General features: G+C 43.0%; 1 protein-coding gene across 1 annotated transcript in view; it reads right to left on the minus strand.

The window, feature by feature from the left end:
- Positions 1-13612, minus strand: part of frem2a (FRAS1 related extracellular matrix 2a) — a 114450-nt gene that overhangs the window by 58071 nt on the left and 42767 nt on the right. Inside the window, exon 6 of the mRNA XM_075487640.1 lies at positions 12098-12349. Within this exon, the coding sequence (XP_075343755.1) occupies positions 12098-12349 (252 nt within the window). The remainder of the gene's footprint in view (positions 1-12097; positions 12350-13612) is intronic.

Raw genomic sequence — 13612 nt, forward strand, 5'->3', positions numbered from 1 at the left:
CAAAGTTATTAGGCTTAATGCACTTTGAACTTTGACGTGTTGGTGGCGCTAGAGAGTAAGCTCTTGGGGCATGAAAATTCTTGACTTTGGTTTTGGCACTTGGCTGATTAGGTGTGCCAAATTTCACAACTTTTTACCATAGCGTTCATGGGGCTGCCATAGACTTCAATTGCAGCGGAAACGGATTAATAATAATAATAATAATAATAATAATAGGAAAAGCTACTAACTCAATGGGTTCCTGCAGCTTCGCTGCTAGGACCCCCAAATATAGCTGCAAGCAGCGATGTGGGGGTCCTAGCAGAATGGCACAATAGGGAAGGCTTGGGCTGCTCAGGAATGCGTCGTGAGTCCATGCACCAAGTTTGGCATCGATACATCAATGCAGCGCAGAGATACGGCCAAATGTCCCATTTGCGCGTCGGCTTAGAGTTTGGTTGGCTGTCGCTGTTAAACGTAAGTGAATAAAAAAAATCCACATGATAACTTATGTGCGGCTTGGTCTGAAGATTCTATTTGCCAAGTTCCGTTGAGATTGGACAATCTCAGTGGCCTGAAATGCTTTTTGGAGGTTTTTGATTAAATTCAAAATGGCGGACAATTCAAGATGGCGCTCATGACGTCATGATGTGCATTGACCTCGGCTGCATCCAGGGATTCCATTGGTACCTCATTTGTGACATTTGGACCAAGTGGTCCAAAGATATGGGCAAAAATGCATTTTTGCTACATATAGCGCCACCTATAGGCCAAGCGTAACCAAACTTCTTGGGCCTCTTACCTTAGCAGTCTTGAGTCTCTGTCATAAGTTTGACGTCATGATATCAAATGGTTGCCAAGATATGACCTCACTTCCGGTTTGGGGGCATCAATCTCGAGTTTGATTGGCTTTTATGGAAAATTGGAAGCCTAATTAAAAATTCCACACGATAACTTTTGTGCGGCTTGGTCTTAAGAGTCTATGTGCCAAGTTTCGTGAAAATTTGACAATATCTGTGACCTGAAATGCTTTTTTAAGCTTTTTGATAAAATTCAAAATGGCGGAAAATCTAGGTATACGCAAATTGACGTCATAGGGTGCGTTGGACTCGTCATGATCCAAGGATTCCAATGATGTCTTGTTTGTGAAATTTGGACCAAGTATTCAAAAGTTATTAGGCTGAATGCACTTTGAACTTTGACGTGTTGGTGGCGCTAGAGAGTAAGCTCTTGGGCCATGAAAATTCTTGAGTTTGTGATTGGCACTTGGCTGATTACATGTGCCAAATTTCACAACTTTTTACCATAGCGTTCATGGGGCTGCCATAGACTTCAATTGCAGCAGAAAGTAGAGGAATAATAATAATAATAATAATAATAGGAAAAGCTACTAACACAATGGGTTCCTGCAGCTTCGCTGCTAGGACCCCCAAATATAGCTGCAAGCAGCAATGTGGGGGTCCTAGCAGAATGGCCCAATAGGCAAGGCTTGGGCTGCTCAGGAAGGCGTCTTGAGTCCATGCAACAAGTTTGGCATCGATACATCAATGCATCGCAGAGATACGGCCAAATGTCCCGTTTACGCATCGGCGTAGAGTTTGATTGGCTGTCGCGGTTACACGGAAGTGAAGTAAAAAAATCCACATGATAACTTATGTGCGGCTTGGTCTGAAGATTGTATTTGCCAAGTTCCGTCGAGATTGGACAATCTCAGTGGCCTGAAATGCTTTTTGAAGGTTTTCGATTAAATTCAAAATGGCGGACAATCCAAGATGGCGCTCATGACGTCATGACGTGCATTGACCTCGGCTGCATCCAGGGATTCCATTGGTACCTCATTTGTGACATTTGGACCAAGGGGTCCAAAGTTATGAGCAAAAATGCATTTTGGCTACATATAGCGCCACCTATAGGCCGAACGTCACCAAACTTCTTGGGCCTCTTACCATCTTGGTCGTAAGTCTGTGTTATAAGTTTGACATCATAACATCAAATGGTTACCAAGATATGGCCTCACTTCCGGTTTGGGGGCGTCAACGTCGAATTTGATTGGCTTTTATGGAAAAATGGAAGCCTAATTAAAAATTCCCTTGGATAACTTTTGTGCGGCTTGGTCTTAAGAGTCTATGTGCCAAGTTTCGTGTAAATTGGACAATCTCTGTGACCTGAAATGCTTTTTTAAGCTTTTTGATAAAATTCAAAATGGCGGAAAATCTAGGCATACGCAAATTGACGTCGTAGGGTGCGTTGGACTCGTCATGATCCAAGGATTCCAACGATGCCTCATTTGTGAAATTTGGACCAAGTAGTCCAAAGTTATTAGGCTTAATGCACTTTGAACTTTGACGTGTTGGTGGCGCTAGAGAGTAAGCTCTTGGGGCATGAAAATTCTTGACTTTGGTTTTGGCACTTGGCTGATTAGGTGTGCCAAATTTCACAACTTTTTACCATAGCGTTCATGGGGCTGCCATAGACTTCAATTGCAGCGGAAACGGATTAATAATAATAATAATAACAAGAACTGCAAGCAGTGATAACGGCCCTCGCAGCCAAGCGCAGCTCCGGCCTTGCGACCGCCTGACCGCCGGCACCGCCGCCCCGACGTGGTCACCGACGCCGTCACTCGTCTCCCGCGCCCGTCCACCAGGCGGAGCACGCGACGAATCTCCCAAATCGCCTTCAGTCCACGACAGTACGACACCAGTGATACGTGTTCAAAGTTGGAGCGATATGCCACCTACCAGACAGGAGTTACCGTCACTTCCTGTTTTTTGGGGGCGGGGTTTAGCGACGTCAGAAATGTACCACGCCAACGTGTCAAGCGCCGCTCCGTAATGATGCACAAAAAACACGGTGCAGATCGGATAATGTCTCAAGGAGATATAGCTGTTTAAATGATCTAGGGGGCGCACTGGAGTCACACTCCAATATAATCCTATTGGGCTCTTTAGATGTTAACAAAGGTCATTCATATCTAGTTTGGTGCAAATCGGATGATGCATGTGAGATTTAGAGCCGAACGTATGCAAACGGCGAGGGATTGGAATGTGCCATTCTCGCCACGCCCACACTATTTTGTAGGTCCTGAAAAGACGCACAGGTGTGCTGAGTTTCATGATAGTTGTTCAAAGCATGGCTTGGGGCTGATGTTTTTAGATTTTCTAGGGGGCGCTGTGGAGGCATTAGGCCACGCCCATCAAATATTGGACTGCACACCTGTTGGGGGGCGGATTAGGATCGATCCCAGTGAGTTTGGTGCTTTTCGGCTCAAAACTGTAGAATTTAGAGCCAAACGTATGGTAACGGCGTGATGTCTGACTTCAACAAGCTGCCATAGCCACGCCTTCAACTGAAAACTGTTGGTGCTTTAAAGCAAGTTAGACCAACGTGTTATCTGTATTCTGACACAAAATCATGGTGATTAGGTGAAGGGGGCCAGAAATGGAGCTTTCCAAGGAAAAAAAGTGACTTCCTGTTCTGAGGGGGCGGGGCTTAGATGACGTCAGCATATGACCACATAGGATTGACATGCATCCAACATGGATGACTCATACCAAGTTTGGTGCAGATTGAACTTTTTAGGTGAAAGTTATAGCGTTTCGTTTACACTGGCGAGTACGCCAAGTTCGCCGCTTGGCCAAGCCCCCTAAACATGCTCAAAAACTCAAGTCTTCTGATAACTTTTGTGCCCCCATCCCTTAACTGCATACTGACCAAAAATGAAGTCCGTAGCTCAAAATCCCTGGGGCGTGAAAATTTTCCTGCGAGGTGTGTAAATCTGAAAAATGGCCAAAATTTGCCCTTTGACCCAAAATGGCCGCCTCCTTGTACGTTTTAGAGCATACCTCCAAGAGACTTTTGTTCTTGATTTGAGGTGATCTACATACATACCGAATTTCAGATCTCTACGACGTACGGTTCGGGCGATCTCACGTTAGGTGGCGCTATAGAGCAGTTTGGCAACGCCCACTTTCGATTACATTAAAAACATGTGATTTCACGCGGGGGACAATTTTGGGTAAAGTTTCAGGAGTTTTCGAATACGTTCAGGCATCCCCATTTGCGATTCCGCGTGGAGAAGAAAAAGAATAAGAATAACAAGAACTGCAAGCAGTGATAACGGCCCTCGCAGCCAAGCGCAGCTCCGGCCTTGCGACCGCCTGACCGCCGGCACCGCCACCCCGACGTGGTCACCGATGCCGTAACACGTCTCCCGCGCCCGTCCACCGGGCGGAGCGTGCGACGAATCTCCCAAATCGATTTCAGTCCACGTCAGTACGACACCAGTGGCACGTGTTCAAAGTTGGAGCGATATGCCATCTACCAGACAGGAGTTACCGTCACTTCCTGTTTTGTGGGGGCGGGGTTTAGCGACGTCAGAAATGTACAATGCCAACATGTGAAGCGCTGCTCCGTAATGATGCACAAAAAATATGGTGCAGACCGGAGGATGTCTCAAGGAGATATAGCTGTTTAAATGATCTAGGGGGCGCACTGGAGTCACACTCCAATATAATCCTATCGGGCTCTTTAGATGTTAACAAAGGTCATTCATATCTAGTTTGGTGCAAATCGGATGATGCGTGTGAGATTTAGAGCCGAACGTATGCAAACGGCGAGGGATTGGAATGTGCCATTAAGCCACGCCCACACTATTTTGTAGGTCCTGACAAGACGCACAGGTGTGCTGAGTTTCATGATTGTCGTTCAAAGCATGGCTTGGGGCTGATGTTTTTAGATGTTCTAGGGGGCGCTGTGGAGGCATTAGGCCACGCCCATCAAATATTGGACCTCACACCTGTTGGGGGGCGGATTAGGATCGATCCCAGTGAGTTTGGTGCATCTCGGCTCAAAACTGTAGAATTTAGAGCCAAACGTATGGTAACGGCGTGATGTCTGACTTCACCAAGTCGCCATAGCCACGCCTTCAACTGAACACTGTTGGTGCTTTAAAGCAAGTTAGACCAACTTGTTATCTGTATTCTGACACAAGATCATGTTGATTAGGTGAAGGGGGCCAGAAATGGAGCTTTCCAAGTAAAAAAAGTGACTTCCTGTTCTGAGGGGGCGGGGCTTAGATGACGTCAGCATATGACCACATAGGATTGACATGCATCCAACATGGATGACTCATACCAAGTTTGGTGCAGATTAAACTTTTTAGGTGAAAGATATAGCATTTCGTTTACACTGGCGAGTACGCCAAGTTTGCCGCTTGGCCAAGCCCCCTAAACATGCTCAAAAACTCAAGTCTTCTGATAACTTTTGTTCCCCCATCCCTTAACTGCATACTGACCAAAAATGAAGTCCGTAGCTCAAAATCCCTGGGGCGTGAAAATTTTCCTGCGAGGTGTGTAAATATGAAAAATGGCCAAAATTTGCCCTTTGACCCAAAATGGCCGCCTGCTTGTACGTTTTAGAGCATACCTCCAAGAGACTTTTTTTCTTGATTTGAGAAGATCTACGTACATACCGAGTTTCAGATCTCTACGACGTACGGTTCGGGCTATCTCACGTTAGGTGGCGCTGTAGAGCAGTTTGGCCACGCCCACTTTCGACTCCATTAAAAACATGCAGTTTCACGCGGGGGACAATTTTGGGCAAAGTTTCGGGAGTTTTCGAATACGTTAAGGCATCCCCATTTGCGATTCCGCGTGGAAAAGAAAAAGAAAAATAATAATAGTGAAATCCTTCAGAAACAATAGGCCTTCGCAGCGCTTAGCTGCTCGGGCCTAATAATAATAATAATAATAGTGAAATCCTTCAGAAACAATAGGCCTTCGCAGCGCTTAGCTGCTCGGGCCTAATAATAATAATAGGAAAAGCTACTAACTCAATGGGTTCCTGCAGCTTCGCTGCTAGGACCCCCAATAAGAAAAGCTACTAACACAATGGGTTCCTGCAGCTTCGCTGCTAGGACCCCCAATAATAGGAATAGCTACTAACTCAATGGGTTCCTGCAGCTTCGCTGCTAGGACCCCCAATAAATATAGCTGCAAGCAGCGATGTGGGGGTCCTAGCAGAATGGCACAATAGGCAAGGCTTGGGCTGCTCAGGAAGGCGGCGTGAGTCCATGCACCAAGTTTGGCATCGATACATCAATGCATCGCAGAGATACGGCCAAATGTCCCATTTGCGCGTCGGCGTGGAGTTTGATTGGCTGCCGCGGTTACACGGAAGTGAAATAAAAAAATCCACATGATACCTTATGTGCTGCTTGGTCTGAAGATTCTATTTGCCAAGTTCCGTCGAGATTGGACACTCTCAGAGGCCTGAAATGCTTTTTGAAGGTTTTCGATTAAATTCAAAATGGCGGACAATCCAAGATGGCGCTCATGACGTCATGACGTGCATTGACCTCGGCTGCATCCAGGGATTCCATTGGTACCTCATTTGTGACATTTGGACCAAATGGTCCAAAGATATGGGCAAAAATGCATTTTGGCTACATATAGCGCCACCTATAGGCCAAACATCACCAAACTTCCTCGGCCTCTTACCATCTTGGTCTTGAGTCTGTGTTATAAGTTTGACGTCATAATATCAAATGGTTGCCAAGATATGGCCTCACTTCCGGTTTGGGGGCGTCAACCTCGAGTTTGATTGGGTTTTATGGAAAATCGGAAGCCTAATTAAAAATTCCACACGATAACTTTTGTGCGGCTTGGTCTGAAGAGTCTATATGCCAAGTTTCGTGACGATTTGACAATTTGTGTGATCTGAAATGCTTTTTTAAGCTTTTTGATAAAATTCAAAATGGCGGAAAATCTAAGTATACGCAAATTGACGTCATAGGGTGCGTTGGACTCGTCATGATCCAAGGATTCCAACGATGCCTTATTTGTGAAATTTGGACAAAGTAGTCCAAAGTTATTAGGCTGAATGCACTTTGAACTTTGGCATGTTGGTGGCGCTAGAGAGTAAGCTCTTGGGGCATGAAAATTCTTGACTTTGGCTTTGGCACTTGGCTGATTACGTGTGCCAAATTTCACAAATTTCTCGCATAGCGTTCATGGGGCTGCCATAGACTTCAATTGCAGCAGAAACGGATCAATAATAATAAGAAAAGCTACTAACACAATGGGTTCCTGCAGCTTCGCTGCTAGGACCCCCAATAATAATAGGAAAAGCTACTAACTCAATGGGTTCCTGCAGCTTCGCTGCTAGGACCCCCAATAAGAAAAGCTAGTAACACAATGGGTTCCTGCAGCTTCGCTGCTAGGACCCCCAATTAACCTGTATGTTGAGCGATCATCCAAAATATTTATCAAAGAAGGCCTTGCTTATTCCACTGACACAGTGCCAAACAGTTTTCTGCACATAATATAGTAGCATGATTTTGTTAAAGTTTGTGCTATACTGACCTGCATTCTAGAAATGACATCCTCGATAAACATGTGGCATAAATAGGAAACAAAAATCACCAAAAATTTGGCCCCGAAACTTTGAGCTGCTGATATACTTTAACAAGCAAAAATGGGAAAACATTCCATGTTCAAAACCACAACAACTGGTTTTGAGAAGAGTATTCAAATGAATTCAATCTAGTTTAAACGATAAAATTATTCAAATAATTCAAATTGTTCCAAATTGTTTTGGCAGCTAGGTGATGAAAAAATTATAGCTACTACTAGTGATTTAACAATTGAATTTCAGAGGGAGTTTGCAAGTATTCACCATTTCACTTTAAACAAGCTCAAACCAAAATAGTTTTGAAACCAAAATCTAAGATGTACTGACATTGTAAAATTTTCATGGGGTTATTTATTCCTTCCTCTTTAGGGCTCTCTGTATTATTGCTTTTCATTCATTATTGCTTATCAATGCTTTTCATTTGTTGCTTTTTCACAAATAATTCTGACACCACATGTAACGAGGCAAAATTAAGGATGAGAAAGAAAAAGAAATGGAGAATAAAGCCCCGTTTCCACTATGCAGTCCGGTACGGATCGGTTCAGAACGGTTCGCTTATTTCAGTGTTTCCACTACCACGAAAGTGTACCGGTCCCATGGTACCTGTTACCATTTTTGTAACCCTTCTGCTTGGGGTACCCAGCACACAGGACCGGTTCCCTTGGGGAGGAGCCTGGAGTGCTGAGGAGGTGCAGGCTCTGCTCTCCGTTATTGGTGAGGAGGCTGTGCAGCGGGAGCTCGATGGCGCTGTGCGAAACGAAAACGTTTTCCAGCTGATTGCCGCAAAAATGGCAGAGAGTGGTTTCAATCGGACCGCGAGCCAGTGTCGCATTAAGCTGAAGAAGCTTCAGAGCGATCGACGTAGTGACGCTTCGCCCACCCGAGGGTCCCCTTTGTACAGTGGGAACGCAAAGCTGACCCCAAAGCGACCTGACCCATACCGTACCGATACGAAGTGACCCAAACCGTACTGACAGTGGAAACGAGGCTTAAGGGGTCACAACAAATTGCTGCTTCTAAGTTGCTAAATCGGTGGTGTGAACATGTATGTTTGATGGAAAAAAAGCTGACATAGAAATGATTTGTTTTAGGAATGTGTCGCCTTGAATTAACAACAGGCGAAACTGCAATCACTTCCTTACTCTGACCAACTGTCAGGCTGCACCATCATTAAAACAAAGGATTGGGTTTCACAGAACGATTGTGAGTCAATCTAAAATTCTACAAACTCAGCTCTGGCCATCCTGACATAAACTAAAAGCCTGAGTGCCCTTTCTCCTTGCAGGATACAAGGAGATGACAACGCTCACTTTTATAGAAAGTGTGCAGCCATGCAGAGCACAACACTCAGGAAGACGGGTAGTGTAGAGTTTAATCTGATTAAGCACTAAATCGAACAGAAATCCTTAAGATATTTTTCAGCTGAGGCACAGTAAAGTGTATGAGAGAAAGGGGAGAAAGGCTGCTGGGATTGGAGGAAAAAATAAAAATGGAACAGCATACTCAACTTGACTTTGACCTGGGGGCAACCAAAAAAAAAAGGGCTAAAGAGACCGCTATCAGTCACACTTCAGACTTTTTATACGTGCCTTTCACACCATTTACTTTGCAAAGATTTAAGTCGAAAAATAACTAGCTGTGGGCAGATAAAGTCACAAAAGGAATGCAAACGTTGAGGACCACAAGCACAAATAAAGACACGCTTTTATATCATTTGTTTCGATATTTTCCTTGACAGTTTCAAGTGGTATTAGGAAGAAGCAGTCAAACACTATTCTATCCTCTGGGAAACTAAAAATGACACATCATCTCTCACTGGAGTCGGGCTTTCACAAACACATTTCCATTCCTTTGAACTAATCACCAAGACTGACATACTCTGACAATATTCTAACAATCAGGGAGTGTCTCGGGTTTCTTGTTAACTAGCCCCTTGATGCTACCATAAACCATTCCATTTAAATGAGCTATCAGCTGTAAGTAGCCATTGTTTTACACATCCAAGTCTTCAGTTTGGTATGATGAGTTCTCCTGACACTGTTCATTCACATACAAGCAGATCATGGAATAATGAAATGCTTATTAAATTGGAAGACGATGGTTCTTCTGACAGGTAAACGGTCAAAATTCTGGGAAATAAGAAATAATTTTTTAACTTGGTAAGAGATCCAAAGCCATGTACAACTGAAGAATGGCTTTCAGGCTTAAACTTTACTGCTGTTCTACAGTTGGATATGTTATTATGTTATGCAGTATTCAAATAATCGGATTTAATCTGTTTTTACTCTTCCAACCCTCAGAAGGACAGCACAGGATCTCTAGTAGAACTAATTAATACATTGCAGATATTTGCAAATTTAAAATAGCAAACCTTTTCAACCCTGAATTTAAGTGACAACAGTACAAAGATAGCCTGGACTATCCAATGATGAATCAGAGAAATAAACTAGGTAATTTGATTGGGTAAAAGTTCCACTAAAACTGAAGATAATTGCTCCATCCACAAATCCAAGGGTAAACTAAGGGATAAGAGGATCCTGGAAGGTCAACAGCTTCTTTGAACCAGATCTTATTTAATCAAATGTGAGGCTAAGAGGAAAACATGTGGTCCATTAAATCAAAATGTGAATTTTTTGTAGAAATTATGGACACTGTACCTTCCAGGCTGAGCAGGAGAGGGCCCATCCTTCTTGAATATAGGGCACAGTTCAAAGCATGGATCCATTATGGTGTGGGGCAACATTAGTGCACATGGCCTGGGTAACCAGCAACCATGTTAGGGAGCCACTGACATTGAACAAATTTCTTTTGGAGGTTTTGGAGCGACACTACTGCCCTTATGTAAGAAAATGTCAGCTTTTATTACTGCAGAAAAGACTACATGGCAAAAAAGTCCGAGTACTAAAGTGGACTGTTTGCAGGCCCGACCTGTGACCTTTCGAAATCATGGACCCAGTAAAGGTGAAAAATACGAGCATCTAAAAGCCTACAAAAACTGGAAGAGTGAAGCTGCTCACTTTTAAACGACAGCAATTCCCTCCTCAGTTACTGAACCCTTACAGGGCTATCACAATGGTAAATACGTTTATGTTCTAAGCCTTAAACATGACCATGTATTTAAAGTAAAATGGATATGGAAATTTCTGCATTCTGTTTTATTTGCGTGCTATACAGCATCTAAAGTGTTTTGAAAACTGGGCTATAAATAAGGCTTTATACAAAGTTCTTGTGCTGTCTGCGCTGAAGAGAGCCTGAAGTGAAAACATCTTTTTTCTCTCCTGTATCGTTATTTTACATTATGTGACAGCTAATTATAGACACTTGTTTCCTGCCACATAAAATGACAAATAATGAGGTCAGTTTCTACTGAAGAAAACTAGAATAGAGACATCTCATACAACTCAAACATTTCATAGAAATATTTGTGTTTTTACATCTGGAGCATCATAGCCAGTGAAAACAACCCATTTACACTCAGCTGGACAACATGCTGGCCAGTCTGGACAATAGCGTCTTATTTGTTTATTGAGACATCTGCTAAAGAACTCATTTCAAAATATCAAGAATCTTTAAATCTAATTCTAAAGTGGAGTGCTAAGTGGATTTTTGAGCTTATAAGCCTGCACAAGGACAAGACTTGCAGATACTTCTGGAACTTTCCAGAGATCTTCACAACCATGATCATGTGAAACCCTGCGTAAGTATACACACACACACACACTCACAGACACACACATATAAATATACATATACATATATATAACGTATGTGTATATCTCTATCTAAATCCATATCTGTCTATAGATAGCTAGATATAGTGTATTATATCAGTGCTCTTTTGTCTGTAGAACAAAGACAAAAAAGTCTGACTTTTGTTGTGATAATCTATAGAGTGGCATTTAGCAAAACCCTGAGCAAAGATATCAATCTGTCTGTGGGAAGTCTGCAAAGTAAATCAATGCAGCAATGCAGAAAGGTGAAATAGTGGATAATGCCTGCAGATTGGAATACGTATTTCCCAGCAGGTGTATCAATCCCCAAATAAATCTCCACATATTTCTGGCCTTCAGAATATGCAATCTGACTTCTTAAGACCATATGATGCTGTAACTGGAAGAAAGCGGACAAGGAACAAGTCTGATAATGTAGGAGTGCTGTGTGAAACTGTCAAAATTACAGCATGAACAGGAGTTTGATTCCATCTGTCGGGCGCGGGTGCAGGCTGTCTGTCAGGTTCATTCAACCACTCTAATCGTGCCCATTGAGTTAGATAACAAGCCTGATTACAATAAATCCTATAATATACAGAAAAGACTTGCATTAATGCATGCAACGAGAAAAACATTGGGAAAACAATTCAAAATAGCAGAACTTTCCCAAAGCTAAGTGTTTCTATGTGCCTGAGTATGTGCATTTGATTGTTGTTGTTTAAAATTAAAGTAGAGCTGCGGTAAATTAAATCTACTCAAATTCTAGGCCGAGGCAGAAAAAAGATCTTCCACAAAGTTCACCGCCGCCTGTGGGATTTGGGTTAGGGTACATAAGATTTAATGGAAAAAAAGTGTTTAAACAGAATCTCCAGTTTTCTTGAAGAAGTTAATAGAACTTGTGGAAAGGTCTTTGCAAACATGGAGATAGTAAGTATAGAGGCAATATGTAAGCGAGTAAACAGAGGAACTAAAAGCTAATCATCCACATGCCTTACCATCATCCGTATCTTCCAAGATATTGACTTTGGTGGTGGGGTAGTGCATTCCCAGGCGTCCCCCGACAGGCAGGGAAAGCCTCACATTAAAGCTCTCTTCTCCCTCGTATAGGGAGTCATCGATGATCACCACGCGACACAGCTTCTCCCTCTCATCCTTGTCAAAACGAAGGAGGCTGCTGTGCTCCTCTGGACGGGAGATGTAGTCTGAGTACGACAGAACGGTCGTGGGGATCGTTCCTGTGGCAGAACCTTTATAGGAACCACAAAGAGAGGGAGACAGAGAGTCTGGTGTGAGGTGAAGATAGAGTTGAGGATCATTTAGAAAACGAAAAACTATTAATATATAGCCTAAAAGGCTAACTCTCAGCCACAATTTGAGTGTACTCACATTAAATACCACGCATCATTATGTAAAAACCTCTTTTTTTAGTATAGTTGGAGAAATGACTCAAAGGCTGTTTCATGGACAGGTTTAGGCTGTTTCTTCACTATCTCCTCATTAATTAAGCATGTAAAAGCATGTAAAAGCTCCCAAGATTCCAAGTTATTTGTATTTTGGAAGCTGTTACTGTGAACCCCTGAACATGTGGCTGATTAGAAAAGAAGCAGTGGGCAAATCAACGGTCTAGTGTATCTGAGAAAAAAAAAACAGCAACTGGTAAACTGTAGCACAAACATCCCACCTCAACATTCGGGAGGCCAGCAGTAAAGGCCTGGCAAACATAGAAAAGGAGGAAACCCATTAAAGATTGGGTGTAGTTCATGGATTCCTGACTTTGCAGTCCTTGCCTGCAAAGCATTTTTCCAACGCATTAAAAATATATAAATTGTTTATGGTTACGCAAATTTGCCACTGTCTACATCACATCCGGTGGCGTGTTCATCTTCCGGTTTCGTGCACTGTGTGTAAACGCTCTGCATACTGTCTGATCGATGAGTATGCCGTTTTCAAGTATGTAGTATGTAGGCGGTTTTGAACACAGCCAGTGGCTTGCGCTTGCGTCTTGCGTGAAGTTTCGAAAATTGAGGTGCGTTGCGTCTTGCGTCACCGACAATAAATCAGGCTTTAAAGGCTGAGTTATACTTCTTTTAACTGCCCTTGCGTTTGGGTCTTGCGCTTGTGTTAATGCCTCGAGACGTTTATGCTTCATTTTGCTTTGCCGGCGCTTGCGTGTGCTGCGTGGCGATTCACCGCCAGGACAGTAGGTGGAGCAGCGGGTTTTTTCAATGACAAACCTACTACGATGAGAGGAAATTCACCGCCAGGACCTCTTCGGCAAGTCTCTCTTCAAGTGGATTCATCATAGACATAATATATATAATATATTATGTCTATGGGATTCATGCTTCTTCTTCTTCTTCTTCTTCTTCGCTTTCTACCTTGGCGTTTGAAAACAGCGGTCTTTTATTAGGGGATGAAACCGGAAGATCAACACGCCGCCGAATGTGATGTAGATAGTGGTTTGTTGTTTTTTTTTGTTTTTTTTAATTGAACGTTTATTACAGATAGTA

The sequence above is a fragment of the Odontesthes bonariensis genome, chromosome 16, assembly GCF_027942865.1.
Source record: "Odontesthes bonariensis isolate fOdoBon6 chromosome 16, fOdoBon6.hap1, whole genome shotgun sequence".
NCBI lineage: Eukaryota > Metazoa > Chordata > Actinopteri > Atheriniformes > Atherinopsidae > Odontesthes > Odontesthes bonariensis.